This window comes from Thalassophryne amazonica, chromosome 6 (assembly GCF_902500255.1).
Source record: "Thalassophryne amazonica chromosome 6, fThaAma1.1, whole genome shotgun sequence".
Taxonomy (NCBI): Eukaryota; Metazoa; Chordata; class Actinopteri; order Batrachoidiformes; family Batrachoididae; genus Thalassophryne; species Thalassophryne amazonica.
In genome coordinates, this window is record NC_047108.1 from 68,743,670 (window position 1) to 68,765,252 (window position 21,583).

Here is a 21,583-nt window from a genome sequence, read left to right on the forward strand (position 1 = left end):
ATTTAACAAAGTAGGTACAGTAAATGAAGTCCAAGACATATTCAGTGACTTGGGAATGTACACAGTAAATTTTGCTAAGTAAAATATACTCTGCCAGGATAACATTTGTTCCCAGTCCAAATAGAGGAACATATCCTCTATCACAGTGCTAAATCAATTCTATCACAGTGTAAAATCAACTCTGTCATGCTGTGAATGACTCTTATTGGAGTTGAAAAATGTGATTTGAGAAGGCAGTAGAGCTGATTTCACTCTATAATAGAGTGTATTAAATTCTATTTGGACTGGGACCAAATGTTGTCCTGACAGAGTATATTTTACTCTGCAAAATTTACCGTGTATCCACCTACTGATTACCGAAGTGGCTGTAAAAGTGATGATGAAACCACTTGAATTAAAGCTGAAAGTCTGCACTACAAGTCATCAACAGCATGGTGAAGGAGTGGTGTACAGAGGCAATAAATAAAGTGTCGCTGTCCAAATATTTATGGACCTGAGCATGTTAGGAAAACAGACACCTACACATATTGCAGTTCTGTGTATCCTCAGAAGGGGGCAGTCTACACCTCTCCAACACAGAGCAGCAGTTAGTTACATAAAGCTAAGTGTACATGCACAAAGTCACCAGCTGGCCCTCCCCCACCTAAATGTCCCATTTCATCTGTTTGTGTGCACTTCTGTGGTAAAGAATGACTGAATACTTGCCACTCTGAATAAAGCTGTTAACATAACATTCCTGTCCAAAGTTTATGGTGACAATAACATGAACGAAAACTGTTTTTGCTTATGGATCACGATCAACCTGTCAGTGTCCTAATTTTGCAAATCAGTTGCACGCACCAAAGATTACACTGTCTGTGAGCGTACACAGTTTGTGTGTGAGAGCGTGTGCAAACAAAATATGTTGTGCCCACGTGCTTCCATGCAGGTCTGCTGTCTGTCACAGGGAATAATTACAGCTGTGTTTGACTTCAAGTAACAGCAAGATTAGATTTACATAGGGGGTCATCAGCAGAGCTGAACATTTTGGGCCTGTAGAATTCAGTCTGATCTCTTATTTGGACAGTACATGAGGGCTGTTGTGGCACAACAGACGGGGTCAAAGAGAACTATGGATGGACACATCCTGACAGAGCTGTGGAGACGAATGTGACGGAGAACGAGAGCACACACAAACTCAACAGAGGGGCGCAATGTTCGCTGCATGTTTGTTTCATTCTCTTAATCCCTAAATCTCCTCTAATCAGGATGAGAGGGACAGAGCACGATGCAGGACTTAGGACAGCAGAGTCTATGTTGGAACCTGGATGGACTACAGGCCGGCGAGGCAACGTAACTGCACAGATGAAGAGTGGAGTTGGGGTGGGAAGGTGGGAGGGAGCTGGAGCCACTTTCAAACAACAGCGAGCAGGAGGAGTGGACTATACCAACATGTGAGGAAGCCTTAACCAGTGAGGGGGGGTTTAAAAAAAATCAAAAAAGAATTCAAGAAGAAGACGACAACTTTGGCTGGATCACTTCACGGTGAGACTTTGGAGTTGTGATGTGCACATTTTATTTTGTTGGTTCATTCAGAGAGAAGGAGAGACAAAAGAAACGAGTGTAGGATTCACAGGCAGACTACTGAGAAAGTTGTACTGTGAAACCCCAGATGAAGAGAAGTAAAGTTTTTTTGGGTTTGTGCAGAAAATGGAAGACTGAAAAAAGAGTTTGTGTTAAACAACTTCCTCCTTCTCTAACAATGTTGAGATAAAGATATAATAGTTTATTATTAAGACACTTGTCTGATTGAAAGTACACGCACACAGTTATCAGTCACCATATAATCACTGAGTCCATCACTGGACAGACCTGACAGCATACATGAAACATAATTAAATAACCAGAGATGCATAAAAGCACACTACAACTTTCTGACTATATGTGGGGTTTCATTTTATGACAAACTCCTACAAAATTCAGAAAAAACCAATCACATTATGAGAGAAGTGAGGAGACAAAAAAAAAAGAAACCAAAAAATTCTGCTTCCTGATCTGAAACAGCGTGGGTTTATTGGCGTGGGTTCTTTCTTTTGTGGCCCATGCCTCACCCCTGTACTGATTTAATGAAAATCAGTCGGTGTGTTTTTGAGTCATCCCCATGACAGACAAACCAGCCATGGGTGGTTTGTCAGAAATAATAAAGTGCCAACACAGTGTTCTCAGCCCTGGCACCAGCGTAGAGCTTGTGCAACAAAAATATAGATTGTGTAAGCAATGCACACAGTGAAGCTGAAATAATTAGATGGTGATGAACTTTGATGCACCAGATTAATTCAAAAACAGCTTTGTTTTGACACAGTAATATCCCATAGACGTGTCTGCCACCTGCTGGCTGGTTAAGGGATGCTAGTTAGATTGTGGAAAATTAGGAACAGGTAACGCACATTCAAGCTTGTTGCGTACAGAAGTGTTGTTCAAATATTTGCCAAGGAAGCCAGCGAGTGAGCACAGGAACACAGCAAACTTTATTACAAGGTTTTAACACAGAAATAACACAGATACTTGATTGCTAACATAAAATAAAGAATTAGCACAAATATTATCTAACAACAGAGTAGGCGAGAGAGGCCAGAATCTGGGCCAATTCAGGATCGGTTGTTGGACTACCTTTTATAGTCGCGCTAAGCACCCCTGCAGGTAGCCCACGTTACTGCGCCTATATATATATATATATATATATATATATATATATATATATATGACAGCCCTCGTGTATATATATATATATATATATATATATATATATATATATATACACGAGGGCTGTCAATAAAGTATAGGTCCTTTTTATTTTTTTCAAAAACTATATGGATTTCATTCATATGTTTTTACGTCAGACATGCTTGAACCCTCGTGCGCATGCGTGAGTTTTTCCACGCCTGCCGGTGACGTCATTCGCCTGTGAGCACTCCTTGTGGGAGGAGTTGTCCAGCCCCTCGTCGGAATTCCTTTGTCTGACAAGTTGCTGAGAGACTGGCGCTTTGTTTGATCAAAATTTTTTCTAAACCTGTGAGGCACATCGAAGTGGACACGGTTCGAAAAATTAAGCTGGTTTTCGATGAAAATTTTAACGGCTGATGAGAGATTTTGAGGTGATACTGTCGCTTTAAGGACTTCCCACGGTGCGGGATGTCGCGCAGCACTCCCAGGCGCCGTCGTCAACCTGTTTCAAGCTGAAAACCTCCACATTTCAGGCTCTATTGATCCAGGACGTCGTGAGAGAACAGAGAAGTTTCAGAAGAAGTCGGTTTCAGCATTTTATCCGGATATTCCACTGTTAAAGGAGATTTTTTTAATGAAAGACGTGCGGACGGGTCCACGCGTCGGGACGCAGCCGGCGCAGTGCGGCAGCACAGGAAAAACACCTCCGTGTTGATAACCATTTGTAAAATCCAGGCGGCTTTTGATGGCTTTCAGTGGAGTGAGTATATGAGAAATTGTTTAACAGCTGGACATGTTCCAACTTGTCCTTAAGGCTTCCAACAGAGGTGTTTTTCCTGTGGCGGAGCGTCGCGGCGGCTGCGAGCTGACGCTGCAATCCGCCCGCACGTCTTTCATTAAAAAAATCTCCTGCGCACATTCTCTCCACATGCAAAACATTTTGCGATGACACTTCCATGGCTCCGTAAAAATGCCTGTTTTTACAAATAAAAAAAATGGAATATTGTTCAAAAGCACATTTATCTGTAAACACCAACACACGTCACATTAACGTGTTGATTTACATAATGAATGAGTGAACAAATCAGTGTTTAGCAGAGGCACATTTTACCCAGAATCCTTTGCGATCTGTGTTTGTTACAAAACCTCAGAATTAGTGTATTATTCATTAAAAGATATATGCTATATTTTAACTTTGTACAAATGACAGAATTGACATTAATGGAGTTATTCTATCGGTATTAATGTTATTTATAAATCAAAACCATAAGTCAGCATGACTTTATTTTTCAAGACCTCCGCCTGACAGGAGCATTGTAATTGAATGAGAGTTGGCTTTATGGCTGCTCTCAGACTGCCTCTGCTAAGAGCTCTGTAGTAAACAAGCACTTCCAGCAGGGGCAGAATGTTCAAAGACAAAAGTGTGGTCTCATCATTGGGGTCTGTTGTTACTTTTAATATTACCAGAAGCCAGTGGTGGGCGCACTTCCAATAACAGATAATTATTTAAGATAGTGTTTTCATTATTGGATTATCTTTTTAGATAAATTTAAAAACAATCATCAGACTAATTAACTTCCGATGAATTGCCGTCCGATAACTGATAACGTAGTAAACCACGCTGAACAGTGAAAAACATTTTTAAAACTTTAAAGCAATTGAGACCTACCTGTTAAAAGTTTCCTAATAAGTATGATGTTCTAATCTCTGCAAACAGAAGAGAGCTGTTTTCAGAAGAAACCACTCTATCCTCTGTAAGCAAATTGAACTGGTGACCAAAAAAAACCAATTTCCTTTAACACCATACTGATATAATTGCAAAATCACCTAAGTCATCCAGAGGCATACATTTTTAACTTATGGTTCAAATTTTAACCTACTCATTTTGGGCAAGTTATTTAAAATTATAAAACTCAGACATGACAGTAAAGTGAAAATATCAGATATATGTTTTCGTTTTAAAGTAATGTGCTAATTTTTAAGGTTTTGTGAGCACATGCTGTGCCAGGCAGCAATGCATTATGGGTAGCATTGGGTAATCTCAGACGTTCACGACTGGACAAATGCATTTCAGACACTCTGTTCAGGCTCCACAACAGCATTAAACTCTAGTGCCTAAAACTCTCGTGAATATATTCTCTGGGTTTATAGACGTTAGTGTATTTGCATTTGTTAAATTCCACGCATCTTAAATGTAGCAGACACAGATTATCTGGAATTTTGTTTGGCAAGTTTTCAAGGCCACTACTGCCATCTACTGGCCAGTAGTAATCATGGCAGTATTCGCCCCAAGTACTAAGCGTCTGGGTACCAGTAGATGGCAGTGTTCTACAACCCCTGGCATTAATTATGGAATCACCGGCCTCGGAGGATGTTCATTCAGTTGTTTAATTTTGTAGAAAAAAAGCAGATCACAGACATGACACAAAACTAAAGTCATTTCAAATGGCAACATTCTGGCTTTAAGAAACACTATAAGAAATCAGGAAAAATAATTGTGGTAGTCAGTAACGGTTACTTTTTTAGACCAAGCAGAGGGAAAAAAATATGGACTCACTCAATTCTGAGGAATAAATTATGGAATCACCCTGTAAATTTTCATCCCCAAAACTAACACCTGCATCAAATCAGATCTGCTCGTTAGTCTGCATCTAAAAAGGAGTGATCACACCTTGGAGAGCTTTTGCACCAAGTGGACTGACATGAATCATGGCTCCAACACGAGAGATGTCAATTGAAACAAAGGAGAGGATTATCAAACTCTTAAAAGAGGGTAAATCATCACTCAATGTTGCAAAAGATGTTGGTTGTTCACAGTCAGCTGTGTCTAAACTCTGGACCAAATACAAACAACATGGGAAGGTTGTTAAAGGCAAACATACGGGTAGACCAAGGAAGACATCGAAGAGTCAAGACAGAAAATTTAAAGCAATATGTCTCAAAAATCGAAAATGCGCAACAAACCAAATGTTTAACGAATGGGAGGAAACTGGAGTCAACGTCTGTGACCAAACTGTAAGAAACCGCCTAAAGGAAATGGGATTTACATACAGAAAAGCTAAACCATCATTAACACCTAAACAGAAAAAAACAAGGTTACAATGGGCTAAGGAAAAGCAATCGTGGACTGTGGATGACTGGATGAAAGTCATATTCAGTGATGAATCTCGAATCTGCATTGGGCAAGGTGATGATGCTGGAATTTTTGTTTGGTGCCGTTCCAATGAGATTTATAAAGATGACTGCCTGAAGAGAACATGTAAATTTCCACAGTCATTGATGATATGGGGCTGCATGTCAGGTAAAGGCACTGGGGAGATGGCTGTCATTACATCATCAATAAATGCACAAGTTTACGTTGATATTTTGGACACTTTTCTTATCCCATCAATTGAAAGGATGTTTGGGGATGATGAAATCATTTTTCAAGATGATAATGCATCTTGCCATAGAGCAAAAATTGTGAAAACATTCCTTGCAAAAAGACACATGGGGTCAATGTCGTGGCCTGCAAATAGTCCAGATCTTAATCCAATTGAAAATCTTTGGTGGAAGTTGAAGAAAATGGTCCATGACAAGGCTCCAACCTGCAAAGCTGATCTGGCAACAGCAATCAGAGAAAGTTGGAGCCAGATTGATGAAGAGTACTGTTTGTCACTCATTAAGTCCATGCCTCAGAGACTGAAAGCTGTTAGAAAAGCCAGAGGTGGTGCAACAAAATACTAGTGATGTGTTGGAGCGTTCTTTTGTTTTCATGATTCCATAATTCTTTCCTCAGGATTGAGTGAGTCCATATTTTTTTCCTTCTGCTTGGTCTAAAAAAGCAATCGTTACTGACTGCCACAATTTTTTTTCCTGATTTCTTATAGTGTTTCTTAAAGCCAGAAAGTTGCCATTTGAAATGACTTTAGTTTTGTGTCATGTCTGTGATCTGCTTTTTTTCTACAAAATGAAACAACTGAATGAACATCCTCCGAGGCCGGCGATTCCATAATTTTTGCCAGGGGTTGTATTTATTTTAACCCGGTTATATCAGATGGTGGTCAAATCAACTTTTTGGCTTTGCAAATGTTTTTTTTGTTTTGTTTTTTTTACAAATTAAGTTTAAAAACAAAACAACAACAACAACAAAACATTACAAGACAGCTCTGCGGTTGGATGCTTGTAGCTTTTAGCAGCAGGAGGTGGTTGTGAGATGTTAAAGCTTGTTACTTCACTACATGATGCAGGACGCGCGATTAACCTGAAACTCGGTCCAAAAATTCTCGCACGAATGAAAAATCATCTGAAAAATGGCCAAAACACGCATAGTGTAAAGCCAACATTTAAGTGTCAAGATAAGGCTTTTCAGAACTGACAAATTGTTAACCTTGTCCTTTGTTTTATTTTTATTATTTATTATTGCATTTTAACCCGTGAAGTGCTTTGTGACTTATGTCTGTGAAAGGCACTATATAAATAAATTTACTTACTTACTTACTAATATTGAGTGCATGTTTTACAACATCATAAAACATGCACACATCATCAAATGTGCGCACGGCACTAATAAAACATACGCACATTCTCTCCACATGCAAAACATTTTGCGATGACACTTCCAGGGCTCCATAAAAATGCCTGTTTTTACAAATAAAAATGGAATATTTTACAAAAGCACATTTATCTTTAAACCAACACACGTCACACGTCACATTAACGTGTTGGTTTGCATAATGAGTGACTGAACCAATCAGTGTTTAGCAGAGGCACTTTTACCCAGAATGCTTTGCGGTCTGTGTTTGTTACAAAACCTCAGAATTAGTGCATTATTCAACATTAAAAGATATATGTTATATTTTAACTTTGTACAAATGACAGAATTGACATTAATGGAGTTATTCTATCAGTATTTTCACAAAACCACAAGTTAGTATGACTTTATTTTTCAAGACCTCCGCCTGACCAGAGCATTACGATTAGCTGAGAGCTGTTTTTGTGGGTGCTCTCAAGATTCATCTGTGCAGCTTTCTATAGGGGGTAGCATGGTCAAATATAGAAATACTGACTCATTCTTTGGGTCTTTTGTCACTTTTGATGTTTTCAAAAGCTATCGTGTTAAAAATCAATTTCAGCTTCTTAGTAATTGTAAATGAACCAGAGACAACACCGGAATTTATCGGTTATCGATTATCTGTAACTTCCGATACATTTTTGGGTGGTTTATCGGTTTATCTTTATCAAAGATAACTTTTCAGTTATCTGATAATCTGTTATCGAAGTTAATTTTTTGGTTATCTGTGCCCACCACTGCTAGAAGCTATTGTGGCATTAAAACTTAAATTCGCTTTATTAGTAGGTGTAAATGTACCAGAGACAATATTGGAATTTATCTGTTATCGGTTATCTGTAACTTCCGATACATTTTTGGGTGGTTTATTGTTTTATCTTTATTGAAGATAACTTTTCAGTTATCTGATTATCTGTTATCGAAGTTAATTTTTTGGTTATCTGTGCCCACCACTGTATATATATATATATATATATATATATATATATATTGCAAAAAGTAGACAGTACCATTGTGCCAAATTTGGTGCTTGTATCACTAAATGAAAGATTGTTATGATATATGCATTTATCTGTTGCATTAATACTTCAAAAAGTGATAGATAGACAGATAGATAGATAGAACTGAGTAATTGAGCACCGTTTCATCATGCACATATTTCAATGACATTAAATAATGAAAATTATTTCAAACATTAAGAAGATATGTGTGATATCTGTGCCTACATTTTCTAAAAAAACAATGAAACATTTGCAACAACCTGTTCCAGAGAAGATTTAAGAATCAGCTGCTCTGACAGGAGAGTGGAAGTGAGGTGAGGCTGTTCATCCTCTTTAGGCATCGTGACTTACAGACAGATCCCTCTCACTTTGCTGGATGTATTTAGCATGGTGCCTGCAAATGCTGGCAGGTACCGTATTTGATGTAAAGCTAGTCTCCCACTGCCAATTTTCAGCCCTGATTGACATCCACATTCCAGATATGAGATAATTGCCAACAGCAGTCTAAAGTTGTGTGTGTCACCACAGCACTGTGTGTAGCCTACAAGACATCACCACAGATACAATGAATCTGTGAACATCTGAAAACAGTGTTCTGCTGAAGAGTGCAGCATGCTTTTCATAGGATTATAGATGTGTAATATCTTTCCAGAGGAGATTTAAGCAGGTTAGTGAACAGTGAGTATTAGAACTGTACACACACTGACCACTGTACTGGTCAATCCAGCCGCCAAGAAATTGCCCACTATTCGGTTCACAAATAACATTATTACATTGTATTTTAATTTTGTTTTCATTGCAGTCCAGCATCAAAATAACTGAGCTGCTGAATCCACATTGAAGCGGCCGTTAATTATTTCAAGAGATACAACCAAAATAACAATGACATCTCCAATATAACAAATCAATCTTTAAAAATAACAAAGCCATTTCTAAAAGTAAAATAGACGCATGGTGTGTGTGGTCCCGTAATGGTCTGCTATACAACAAATACTCTATACTCCATATGCACAAACTCTGTGGTGTTTAGCCAGAGCAATGAGTGGAGCACTACACCTCAGCACGGAACCGAGCCGTGCGCCTTGGCACAGTGCTGGGCTGTGCATCTCACGGTGCTGACCCTCGGGTAAATGAAATTGCTCTGTGCCAAAACAGAAACAATCTGCATTGTATTTTCATTTTAGCTAGCATTAAAGTGACAGTGCAGCCAAATCCACATTAAAACAGAAGCAATTTTATTTCAAAAATGAAATAAAAACCACAGTCTGTGAAATGACATTAAAAGATGTGTATTACCGCCTATCATCAGAAATTACATCTGATTATTCATGTTTGTGAATCACAATCTGTCACAGCAGCGCAATATTTTTGAACATGTTCAAAATTTTCCAGATTGGTCACAATGTTCTACAATGCCACTATTAGCACCGTTTTTTTTTTTGAGCCACAAACGTAAACAATCAGGTGCAAGAAATGAGCAATGGGAGACTGAAGAATACCTCAACATGCACAGATGAGTACAAGTGTAGAGTTTCATGATAACTGAAATTCATGAGAGAAAAATCACGGTGATAAAATTGTGCATGTACATTTTCATCTTTGTGCATATACACAATCAGTCATAAATCTACCTTGAGTTTTCTGCACATGGCCCCAAACTACATTAAAACCAGATATTAAAATATACAGAGAAACCTATTCTTGTAGACACTTGGGTCATTTATTTTTAGGAGGAAAAATGTGTTCCATTTTACAGCTACGCTTTATTTTCTCTTTAAGGAGTGGATGATAAGCAGCAGATCTACTGTACAGGTGTGATACCTGGCATTAGGCGATTTCATGGCCACTGCAAATGATGATCCCATCCTGGGTGATGGCCCATCCGAAGACTCTGATGACCTTCTTTATGATTCCGACTCAGATAGCGTGCTTTCTGACGACTCTGAGATTCCCTGCTATGACAGGGATGAAAGGTACACAGAGCTGCCTAAAACGATGTACGAAGCCTGTGCGAGGAATAACATCGCAGCCCTGCATAGCATCCTGGAACGAGGAGTCACAGAAGAAGAAGTTATGGAGCTGGACATCAATGGCAGGGTGAAATGCATTAAAGATTCGTCACACAAAATAAGAGTTTGGTGTAATCAGTATGCTCCCATCAGAATCTGAATATTTTTGATATTGAATTCATTCAATATCAAAAAATTAATTCAAGTTTAGGGCTTCATTATAGTAATTTTATTTCTGTCTTATGTCTATCAGAATGGGCTGATGCTCGCCGTGAGCAAAGGTTTTGTTGACATTGTCACTGTGCTGAACACATGTCCACTAATAGACATCAACCACCAAGACACAGACGGTAATACGGCCCTCATGATTGCAGCCCAAGCAGGTGTGATTACATTTTCACAACACGCACATTTACAAGATATAGACCTGTAACTATACACATGTATTTACAGTACAAATGTAAATACTGGAAATACTACTTTGTGCACTTTTTACTCAATTTTGCTTGTAGTTAGATGCCAATCAGCATTTCATTGCCTTAAAAGACCAAAGGTATTCAACAATAAGCTTCTAAGAAGTTTCACAGATAGATGTGTTAGTTCAAGTAATTAGATAACGTCAGTTAAATTCAAGTGTAAATGTACTGAGAGCAGCCCGCCTTCAAAACCACCATTAACTTGCAGAAATCCTTTGATTTGTGTCCGCTTTCTTGATACTGCATCAATGTGTGCCTGGTGCAGTCCAGTTTGTTTGTTTGTTTGTTTATTTATTTGAAACAGGGACAGTGTACAATATACATTATCCTTAAATAGGAGAGATGCCTTATGCCAGGTTGTAGCACACGTGCTAATTTCCACCTGTAGTCCCTAGACAGGCTGATGGAAAACAATTAAAAAGCGGAAATTTACAATACATTACATTAAATTTTTTAAATTACACTGTGTCCAGAACACATGACATTAGATCACACTATGGTTACATGTCTGTCCCGAGAGCAACCAATTTTTAACCAGTCGTGAAAAAGTGTAAAAGTTTGTACAAGAAATAAGTTCAGTTGGTAACATATTCCACTGGTGCATGGCCACACAAGAGAATACTGAGTTCCCAAAAGTTGTTCTACGTCTAGGAATCCTGCACTCGCCTCGACCCGGCGACCGAGTGGCTCGAGATGTTTCCAAGTTCAAGGATATGAACGGTTTTAACGGTGGAGCAGCATTGCCATGAATGATTTTAAACAACAAACATAAATTTGAGTACATGATTGAATTTTCAAAGCTCAGAATATTATACTTTGAGAGTATGTGACAATGATGAAATAAACGTTTTTTTCTTATCATGAATCTTGAGAGAGCTTTTATAAAGTGATTGAAGAGGCCTAAGGGCAGTTTTGCACATCTGTGACCAACTTGTCATACAGTAGCGAAAATGTGGTATAATCATTGCATTAAGATATACATTAGAAGCTTCGATGGTAAGAGAGTTTCGAATGTATCTATAATTTCACAAATTAAATTTTAAAGTGTTTGTTATCTTAACGTTTCTTAAAATTCAAATTTGAATCAAGTATTATACCCAGATATCTATATTGATCAACATTATGAATTTTCTGACCACCGATTAAAACTTCAGGACATTTCTGAAGTTTGTTTCTGTTTGTAAAAAAACATAGATACTGTTTTTTCAATATTTAAAGTAAGGCAGGAATTTTTTAACCAATGAAAAAATCTCTCTTGTTAGTTCCTGAGCTACCTCCTCCACGGTTTTTCCATGGGTATACACTACAGTGTCATCAGCATACATAATTGTTTTAACATTGCAGACAGATGGAAGATCATTAATATAAAGTGTGAACAACAGTGGCCCTAAAATAGAGTCCTGAGGCACACCTAGACTGCATGGTCTTAAAGGGGATGTTACTTCACCCATAGTTACACACTGCTGCCTGTCACTGAGGTATGATCTTATCCAATGAATTGTATTGGTATGAAAGCTGAATTTAATTAATTTGTTAAGAAGTTCATGGTTAACGGTGTCAAAAGCCTTCCTCAAGTCCAGAAAGACTGCTCCTACCACTCCTCCCATATCCAAACTGGATTTTATTTCTTCTAAAAAATAACAGCATGCAGCCTCGGTTGAGTAGTGTTTTCTAAAACCAAACTGAAGAGGATGTAAAGCCTCAACAGATGCGAGATGTTCCATCAAGTGCATTGCTACAACCTTTTCAAAGACTTTGGAGATGGTTGGAAGGATACTGATAGGCCTATAGCTGGAAACTTGGAGCTTGTCTCCAGACTTGTAGACAGGCTTAACCGCAGCTGTTTTTAAAACCGTGAGGAAGGTGTTTTCACTTGTTGACTGATTTATCACTTTTGTTAAAACTGGGGTTAGAGTTTCTTTGTGTTCCTTTAAGAAAGCGGTGTCAATACCAAAGACGTCCTTAGTTTTACTCTTGTTTAGTTGTGAAATAACTTTAAAAACATTTTCTTCCACAATATTACACAATTTAAAAGAGTCATTACAATCATTTTCAAATTTCAAAGAACAATAATTAGAAAAATTGTCTGCCAGTTTCAGAACAGAATCAAGAAAATAATCATTAAAGTATATTGCCAATTCAGCATTATCATTATTAATTACTCCATTTTTTTCGAGTTGTAATTTATCACAATTTGTTTTTTCTCTTCCCAATAATTTGTCCATACTCCTCCAGAGTTGTTTACTGTTCCCTTTTGCCTCTTTAATCAGATTTAAGAAGAAATTTCCCTTTGCCTTTCTAAGGTGCCTGGTAACTTTATTTCGCAAACTTTTGAAAATGTAATGATCAGTGACTAATTTTGTTTTGAGAAAATGTTTAAGAGCCATATCCCTCTGTTTCATTAGATCCCAGAGAGAGCTATTAAACCATGGCAGTTGCTTTTTCTTTGGTTTTTCTCTGCTTCAGTTCAGTATATTTAGCAACTGTCTCCTTTGTAGCTAAAATGATATTACTGCATGAGCGATCACAACATTCATTATCAATTTTACAGCACCAGTCTATTTCTTTTATTTCTTTCTCCAGAGGAGTTTGATTTTTCTTTGGAATGTAAGGATTTTTACATTGATTTTTAATATTTTTATTTCTGTTTCGTAATTTATTCAATTTTCTTGCAACAAGGGTTAAATTGTAGTGTAAAGGTAAAGGTAAGGAGTGTCAATCTGACTGGTTGGCATCCTATTTGGTCTATAAACCGGCCATGTTGAATGAACTTGGTAAATCCATCCATTTTTTACCCAGCACCTGGCTTTGTGCTGATATTAATTAAATAGCAAAGTGTGCTCAGAACACCCCAAATGGATTTGCATCCTCTGCGCAACTTGTTTTGTGTCTGTCATCAAGATAGAGTTCATATTTATATTTATATACCTATTTACAACCCCTGGCAAAAATTATGGAATCACCGGCCTCGGAGGATGTTCATTCAGTTGTTTAATTTTGTAGGAAAAAAGCAGATCACAGAGATGACACAAAACTAAAGTCATTTCAAATGGCAACTTTCTGGCTTTAAGAAACACTATAAGAAATCAAGAAAAAAAGATTGTGGCAGTCAGTAACGGTTACTTTTTAGACCAAGCAGAGGAAAAAAATATGGACTCACTCAATTCTGAGGAATAAATTATGGAATCACCCTGTAAATTTTCATCCCCAAAACTAACACCTGCATCAAATCACATCTGCTTGTTAGTCTGCATCTAAAAAGGAGTGATCACACCTTGGAGAGCTGTTGCACCAAGTGGACTGACATGAATCATGGCTCCAACACGAGAGATGTCAATTGAAACAAAGGAGAGGATTATCAAACTCTTAAAAGAGGGTAAATCATCACTCAATGTTGCAAAAGATGTTGGTTGTTCACAGTCAGCTGTGTCTAAACTCTGGACCAAATACAAACAACATGGGAAGGTTGTTAAAGGCAAACATACTGGTAGACCAAGGAAGACATCAAAGCGTCAAGACAGAAAACTTAAAGCAATATGTCTCAAAAATCGAAAATGCACAACAAAACAAATGAGGAATGAATGGGAGGAAACTGGAGTCAACGTCTGTGACCGAACTGTAAGAAACCGCCTAAAGGAAATGGGATTTACATACAGAAAAGCTAAACGAAAGCCATCATTAACACCTAAACAGAAAAAAACAAAGTTACAATGGGCTAAAGAAAAGCAATCGTGGACTGTGGATGACTGGATGAAAGTCATATTCAGTGATGAATCTCGAATCTGCATTGGGCAAGGTGATGATGCTGGAACTTTTGTTTGGTGCCGTTCCAATGAGATTTATAAAGATGACTGCCTGAAGAGAACATGTAAATTTCCACAGTCATTGATGATATGGGGCTGCATGTCAGGTAAAGGCACTGGGGAGATGGCTGTCATTACATCATCAATAAATGCACAAGCTAACGTTGACATTTTGGACACTTTTCTGATGTTTGAGGATGATGAAATCATTTTTCAAGAAGATAATGCATCTTGCCATAGAGCAAAAACTGTTAAAACATTCCTTGCAAAAAGACATATAGGGTCAATTTCATGACATAGGGTCAATGTCAACAAGCAGATGTGATTTGATGCAGGTGTTAGTTTTGGGGATGGAAATTTACAGGGTGATTCCATAATTTTTTCCTCAGAATTGAGTGAGTCCATATTTTTTTCCTCTGCTTGGTCTAAAAAAGTAACCGTTACTGACTGCCACCATCTTTTTTTCTTGATTTAGTGTTTCTTAATGCCAGAAAGTTGCCATTTGAAATGACTTTAGTTTTGTGTCATGTCTGTGATCTGCTTTTTTTCTACAAAATTAAACAACAGAATGAACATCCTCTGAGGCCGGTGATTCCATAATTTTTGCCAGGGGTTGTACTATGAGCTCAAATGTTCTAAAGCAGAAAGCTGAAAAATACCTTCAAAAAAGTGTCAATGTCTAAATATATCTGGAACTACCATCAAGCTTTAAAAATGCCCGATCTTACAATATATACGTCATAAATTAAAAAACTTTCAAGCCTTTAACCCTTTTTCATGAAACCACCCCATTATTTAAATTTTTATTTGAAATTACAGCCGACCTTATCACCAGGTTTCTTCAAACTCTGTTCACTGGTAAAATGGCTGCTATGGGGAAAATAACAAGCCATAGGGCCCCTTCACACATAACACCACTGAAGCCGACCAGCACACAAAGGAGGAATCGCACAACACTCGTGAAAAATCAGAGCCACCTCAACCGCCTCTTACACAGCCATTCGTGCACACCAGTGGCTGAAAGACAGCGAGTGCCCTGTGAGTGCCCATTCGAACCCCTCTTGGCCAAATTCCAGGTGTCATACACAAACATCCAACACCACTCACTGGGCACTTAGAAAGATGGGGCTATTTGCACTCCCTGCACAATAGTGGAGTGCAGATGACCACATTCAAGCTGTCTGTGAAAATTGTCTAAGTGCCACACAAGTATGCTGTTACCAAGTAACACATATGTCAAGCAAGTGTGCTCCCCCAACACATGTGGTGTGTGACCCCCCTCCACAACACATGTGGCGTGCAGGGGGGGGGCATACTCATGTCAGCTATGGTCCACATGACACGGTGTCCTTCAGCGTGCCACTCGCTGGACACGCGGGGTCAGCAGATATAGACATGGCTTCATTCATGTGAGTTCATGACTGCACATCTATGACCATGGGTCATATACAGAGGATCAGAAGGACCATACTTGCTTGTTAAAAGGATTAAATATTAGAAATTGTGGTGGGTTTTTTATGGTGTGTGGTCCTCCCCCCGCCAACAGCAGCGGCGCAATGCAGTGCCACACATTCCAGGTGCGTGCACTGTTTTTGTGCACGCACATGAGCATGCATGAAACCATCGCCGCGGTATCATGCATGCCTGCCTGACTGTGTGTCCCTCCCAACAGCAGATGGAATGTTTCACGGTTCCCCATTTTGTTTTTTGTTTGTGGATTTTCAGCCAGTTTCTGCTTCTTTCACCCAGCTTCGTGTTATGTGTGAAGGGGCCCTTACTATTGAACATTCCTGTCCATGTTCTTCTATCCAGAACCACAACTGATTGTAGTGGCATGTTTTATATTATTTTCATTATGCACTGTGAAAATGATTTCATTTAAATTACATATTTGTAATAACAGTAATTTGTCTGACAAAATGTTCATTCATCCATCTGAAATTTGACAGAATCTCTCTGTCAATACACTCAACCTTTTCACCATATTTTAAATGTCTTGGGTGCGACCCCCCAAACTCTGTTAAACTCCATTAATTCACTTTTTAATCATCTGGTTTACAATCAGTCATACCAACTAATATAGCCTCTTTCATGAGAGTAACTGGCCAAATATTTTCTCAATAAAGTCTTTTTTATTTTGATTTTATGACTGTTATTAACCTCTTATTTTCCCATTCCAGGCTTCAACACCATTCTAAACTATATCCTTAATTATTATTCTGGTGTGGACACTGAAGTCAGGGATCCTCGTGGTTTCACGGCCCTCATCAAAGCAGGACTGCAGGGGCGAGAAGACTGTGTAGCCACTTTGCTGATGCATGGTACGTGACATTTGATTTATACGTATAGCAGCCATTGTCCTGGATTCTGTCATTGGTGCAGACCACATGAAAATATGAATTACAACAAAATTTCCAATTTCTTAGGACATCAGTTATGGTTAATTTAAAATGCTGACAATTAATGATTAGTGGATCAAAAGAAAATCAAGTAACTATTTTGATAAATTATTGAAAGTTAATGAAGAAGATATGAAATGCTTGAATTACTGTATCCCCACAGTGGACCGTCCCTGGCCATGCATAAGTTTTTTTTTATTAAAGTTTATTAAATGCCCACCCTAAAATAAAGTTATTCCATGACCCCAACACATCAAAAAAAGCACAAAAATTATGAATTTTCAAAGAGTTTTTCTCATCTCTTCCCCATCTTATCTGTGACAATGTCATTACTGTGCGCTGGTAGGCGTCATATGATAATTATGTCAGTTTGAGAGTTTGCAGTAAGAGAGTTGTGAGTTGCAGAGAGGCAGAATGGATCTGTGACAGATTGACTAAACTGTTCAGAATGGATTGCCTTAATAATGTGTCCAGGAACAAAAATCATCTAATGCATTGGTTTTCAGCGGATTTCAGGCTGTGATAGAATGAGGGGACAAACACAGACTGCAGGTGAGCAACACATCCGGACAGACAGAAGATGAACAACACGATAAAACTGCCTTCATGTCAGCAGTCAGGGGCAGGACAATTAGGATGTTCTACTGTTTACAGTGAGAAGTTGACGGGAAAATTCCATTTCCAGTGGAAAATGGATGTTTTATCTTTAACAAGGCTGGCAAGCTATGAACAAGGACAGAACAAAACAACCATCAGGAAAGTTCCCTGTCTGATGAGCATGTAGACAACTGTCCGACAGACTCACCAAATACCAGCTTACATCAGCTGACAAGGAGCACATATAATGAATGAAAAAAGGATTTCTACAGGACAAAAACAGACACAAAAGGATGAGTTATTTGTGATTTATTTTTTATTTGTGAAGAAATCAGACATTTTATTGAAATGGGTGGTCCAACAAACATATTTTTCCAAAAGCCTACACAACACCATCCATGCAAGTACTGAAAACAGTAAGAACCAGAGCTCATAAAGCTTTCACAGTATATGTGTATAGCGTGGTTATGATGTCCTGTAGTTTTATGGAGAGCCCATGAATTCTCAGACTGTCCCAGAGAGCAGTCTTATCGACTGAAATGAACGATTTTCTAAAATCAACATAGGTTGCAAAGAAGCACTACCGATATTCATGCTTGTGTTCTATGAGTTCTGGCAGAGCTAGAATACAGTCGATAGTTGACTTCTTGTGTATGAAGCCAGACTATTCAGGTCATTGAGCAGCAAGTACCTCAATACCCTGATAATTGCTGCAATCTTGGCAATCACCCTTTCCTTTCCAGTTTGGGAAAACAAGTCTTTTCTTTGAGTCTGAAGGAATGATACCACTCTCCCAGAGTGTGGCATATTAGATGTCACAGCTCCCTGGAGTTTTTCCTGCCTTCAGTTGTTTTACAGTGTTTGCAATCCCACCAAAATGGAGAATCAGTCACAACAACCCTGACACTGAAGATGTCTAACATTCCAGCAGTACAGCAGAGAGCAGAAGCATCTGTCAGGTCTGAACCACCTTCTGCCATAAGTGCAGTGGGACGAGGTGCAGGTTTGGAGGAACAAAGTGCTTTGGATCCTTTGTTAGCAGGTTGACCTTCACTAGATCACAGATGGTAAATGGACTCCATTTATTTCATGCTTTTTCTATCTGAATCAGAAGCTCAAAGAACTTTAAAGTGATGCCTCACTTTCACCCATTCACACACACACACACACACTGATTTTAGAGTGCTGCTGCCATACAAGGAGTTCACTACACACCAGGAAAATCCTCAGCAAATGTCAAGGTGTGATTGCGAAGAACTCCCTCAATCCACTTGGATCATCAGTTGTCCCCATGTCTGTTCATGTCCTCCAGCCAGATTTTACATAAATTCCTGAGAAGCAATTTGATCTTGAATTCTGGCCAGATTTAATCTTAGACACTGAGCAGACAGTCATCTGCGAAACTTTAACTGAATCCTGAAAAAAGCCACAACAAGCCTGTGGTCAGAATTTACAAACTGGGCACTTCTGCCCAGGAGAGCTGATGGTCTAGTGGTAAGAAGGAAAATCACTAGAACACTTGAGCAAGGTCCGTAGTCCCCAGTTGCTCCCGGTGTGCAGTTGAGTGCGCTGCATGGCAGCACCCTGACATAGGTGTGTGTGTGTGGGGGGGAATCAATGCAAAGGGTTTTGAACTTCTGATTCAGATGGAAATGCACTATATAAATAGAGTCCATGTACCATTCTGTAAACCATACTGTACATATCTGTAGAATTCTGCAGCATTTTCAAAAAAGGACATTGTCAATATCCTTGGCAACACCACTGGTATACCATGTCCAGTGATGTACATCTGTAAGTTGGAAGCAGGCTCTAGCTACTCATAGCCCCCAGCCTTTTTGCAAAGTCAAAGAGCGTTGAGCCATTTTCACTGCAATTACCAGGCCCATACAAAACAATGCAGCCCAAAACTACTAAATAATAGAGGTGGAAGTAGGTCACTGCCAAATCAATCTCAAGTCATCAATCAGCAAGTCCCAAGTCAAGTCTCAAGTCATAATGACCACTGATTGTTTGCAAGCTCACTTGAGACTTGACTTGGCAGCTCGCCAACATTTGTTTAAATTATTAGGGAATAATTTCAAATTCTAATTAACTGACAACATTGCTGTGGTCAGAAAGGTAGACATACCTGAGAAGGTTAACTGGTGCAAAACAAGACAGATTGTATTAAATCAAAGCAGTGAATTATCTGCCTGGACACATAATTTAGACCAAACACACCCTGCTGTGAAGTGGCTTGACATATTTCTTTCATAGTGTAATGTTGCGGATATGTTGTGTTTCTAAAGCACCACCACTGTTTTCTGACATTTTTTGCTCCACATTCACATGCAGGTGCAGACATTGATGCAAGAGACCTCGTCCAAGGAAGAGGTGTAAAAGAATGGGCTATTAGAACAGGAAGGTTTGAGACTGTAAAAAGACTACGCCGCCTGCAGGCTCATCCTGTCGCTGATCATTTCTGTGAAAACTACCTTCCCGAGTGGCCACAACTGCAGCAGTTTGTAGCTAAAGCTACTGCCAGCAAAACACCCAGCCAAAAACTGAGGCAGCATTTAAATGATAGTTTTACTTTCAGATTCCCTCATGACCCTGAGGATAATGGGGTCATAGACCATATGGTGCGAATGACCACAAGTATCCACAGTCCCCTGGTAGCCACTGCTTGCCGGCCACTTTGTCCAAGCAGCCCCCCTGAGATTGGTAAGCGACGGCTAGCCCTTCCTGACCTGCTTGTGAAGTACAACAGCAAAGAGTTGGAGGAGGGGAAAGTATCCCACAGCAATGATGCCACAGCTACAGCTGCTGCATCTCTGATTTCATGCTGCCAGGAGTCTGAACGTAGGGACAGCATAGTGCCAAGTGGCGTAAGGAGCTTCATTCCCCGCAGCATGGCGCACAGAAACAGCATTTTCCCCTCAGGCTGTCTTCCTCGAATCAAAGTGACAAAATCTTTGGAACCCACTCCAAAGAAAGAGAAAAAGAGGAAGGGGAAGGGGAAAAAGGGTGACCTAGAGCTTCCTGTTTGGAAGTACAAGGAAGCCAAGGAAGAGAGACAGAAGAAGGAACTTGAAGAAAAATCACAAGTGAAGAAAATTAAGAAATCTAAATGTAAACATACATCAAGTGGAAACTGAAGCAAATTCAATGTGATGATTGTATGTAATATTACTGTGTCTTTATGTTGTTTGTATATATACGTATAGTAGAAAAACGAAATGGAAAACATGATAGCTACTGGTAAAGTAAATTAATTATATTTAATAATTACATATTGATATTTAATTATATATTATAGATGCATTTCAGGGCTGCACAGTGGCTTAGTGGTTAGCACTGTTGCCACACAGTAAGAAGGTCATGGGATTGCATCCTACCTGGGACTTTTGTGTGTGGAGTTAGCATGTTCGTGTGGGTTCCCTCTGGCTGCTCTGGCTTCCTCTCACATCCATTGTCTGTCTATGTGTGACCCTGCGATAGACTGGCGTCCTGTCCAGAGTGTAACCTGCCTCATGACTGTTGCAATAGGCTGTTGCCCACCTTGTGACCCTTACTTGGAGTAAGCATGTATAGAAAATGGATGGATACATTTGCCCATTCTGGCAGGAACTGGACAAACTAGAATAAATTTAATTTACTAGAAGTGCTGAATTTTTTTCTTTGGAAAACAAAAAGACAATCTTCACCCGATATTTGATTTTGGTAACATTTGCTCATTCACTTTCTATACCCACTTACTAAATCAAGGGTCTCAGGGGAGCTGGAGTCTATTCCAGAGGTCACAGGGTGAGAGATAGTCTACAACATGGAAAGGATTCCAGTCTATCGCAGAGCCACATACAGATGGACAAACTCAGTCACACATCTACAGTCAATTTCAAGTTTCCAATTCACCTGTCCGCCATGTCTTTGAGAGTGGGTGGAAGGCAGAGTACCCAAAGGGACCCACGTGAACGAGGAAGAACATGCAAACAACATAGAAACGTCAAGGCAGGAAACAATCCTGGGGCCTTGCTGCTATGAGGTGACAGTGCTAACCCACT

At 39.1% G+C, this 21,583-nt stretch overlaps 1 protein-coding gene across 1 annotated transcript; it reads left to right on the forward strand.

Annotated features, from left to right (window-relative positions):
• The first annotated feature begins 1,111 nt into the window (after positions 1 to 1,111).
• ankrd33aa (ankyrin repeat domain 33Aa) lies at positions 1,112 to 20,831 on the forward strand. The gene is made up of 5 exons (XM_034172403.1): positions 1,112 to 1,524; positions 10,033 to 10,350; positions 10,516 to 10,645; positions 16,722 to 16,862; positions 19,875 to 20,831. The coding sequence occupies exons 2-5, from the start codon at positions 10,093 to 10,095 to the stop codon at positions 20,675 to 20,677; spliced, it is 1,332 nt and encodes a 443-aa protein (XP_034028294.1). The 5' UTR covers positions 1,112 to 1,524; positions 10,033 to 10,092; the 3' UTR covers positions 20,678 to 20,831.
• Positions 20,832 to 21,583: the final 752 nt, after the last annotated feature.

Bases quoted from the DNA above. Each gene is read 5' to 3' on its own strand.
- ankrd33aa (XM_034172403.1), top strand. From the start codon at position 10,093: ATGGCCACTGCAAATGATGATCCCATCCTGGGTGATGGCCCATCCGAA. The intron at 10,351-10,515 runs GTGAAATGCATT...TATGTCTATCAG, and splicing joins AGCTGGACATCAATGGCAGG to AATGGGCTGATGCTCGCCGT. The intron at 16,863-19,874 runs GTACGTGACATT...ATTCACATGCAG, and splicing joins AGCCACTTTGCTGATGCATG to GTGCAGACATTGATGCAAGA.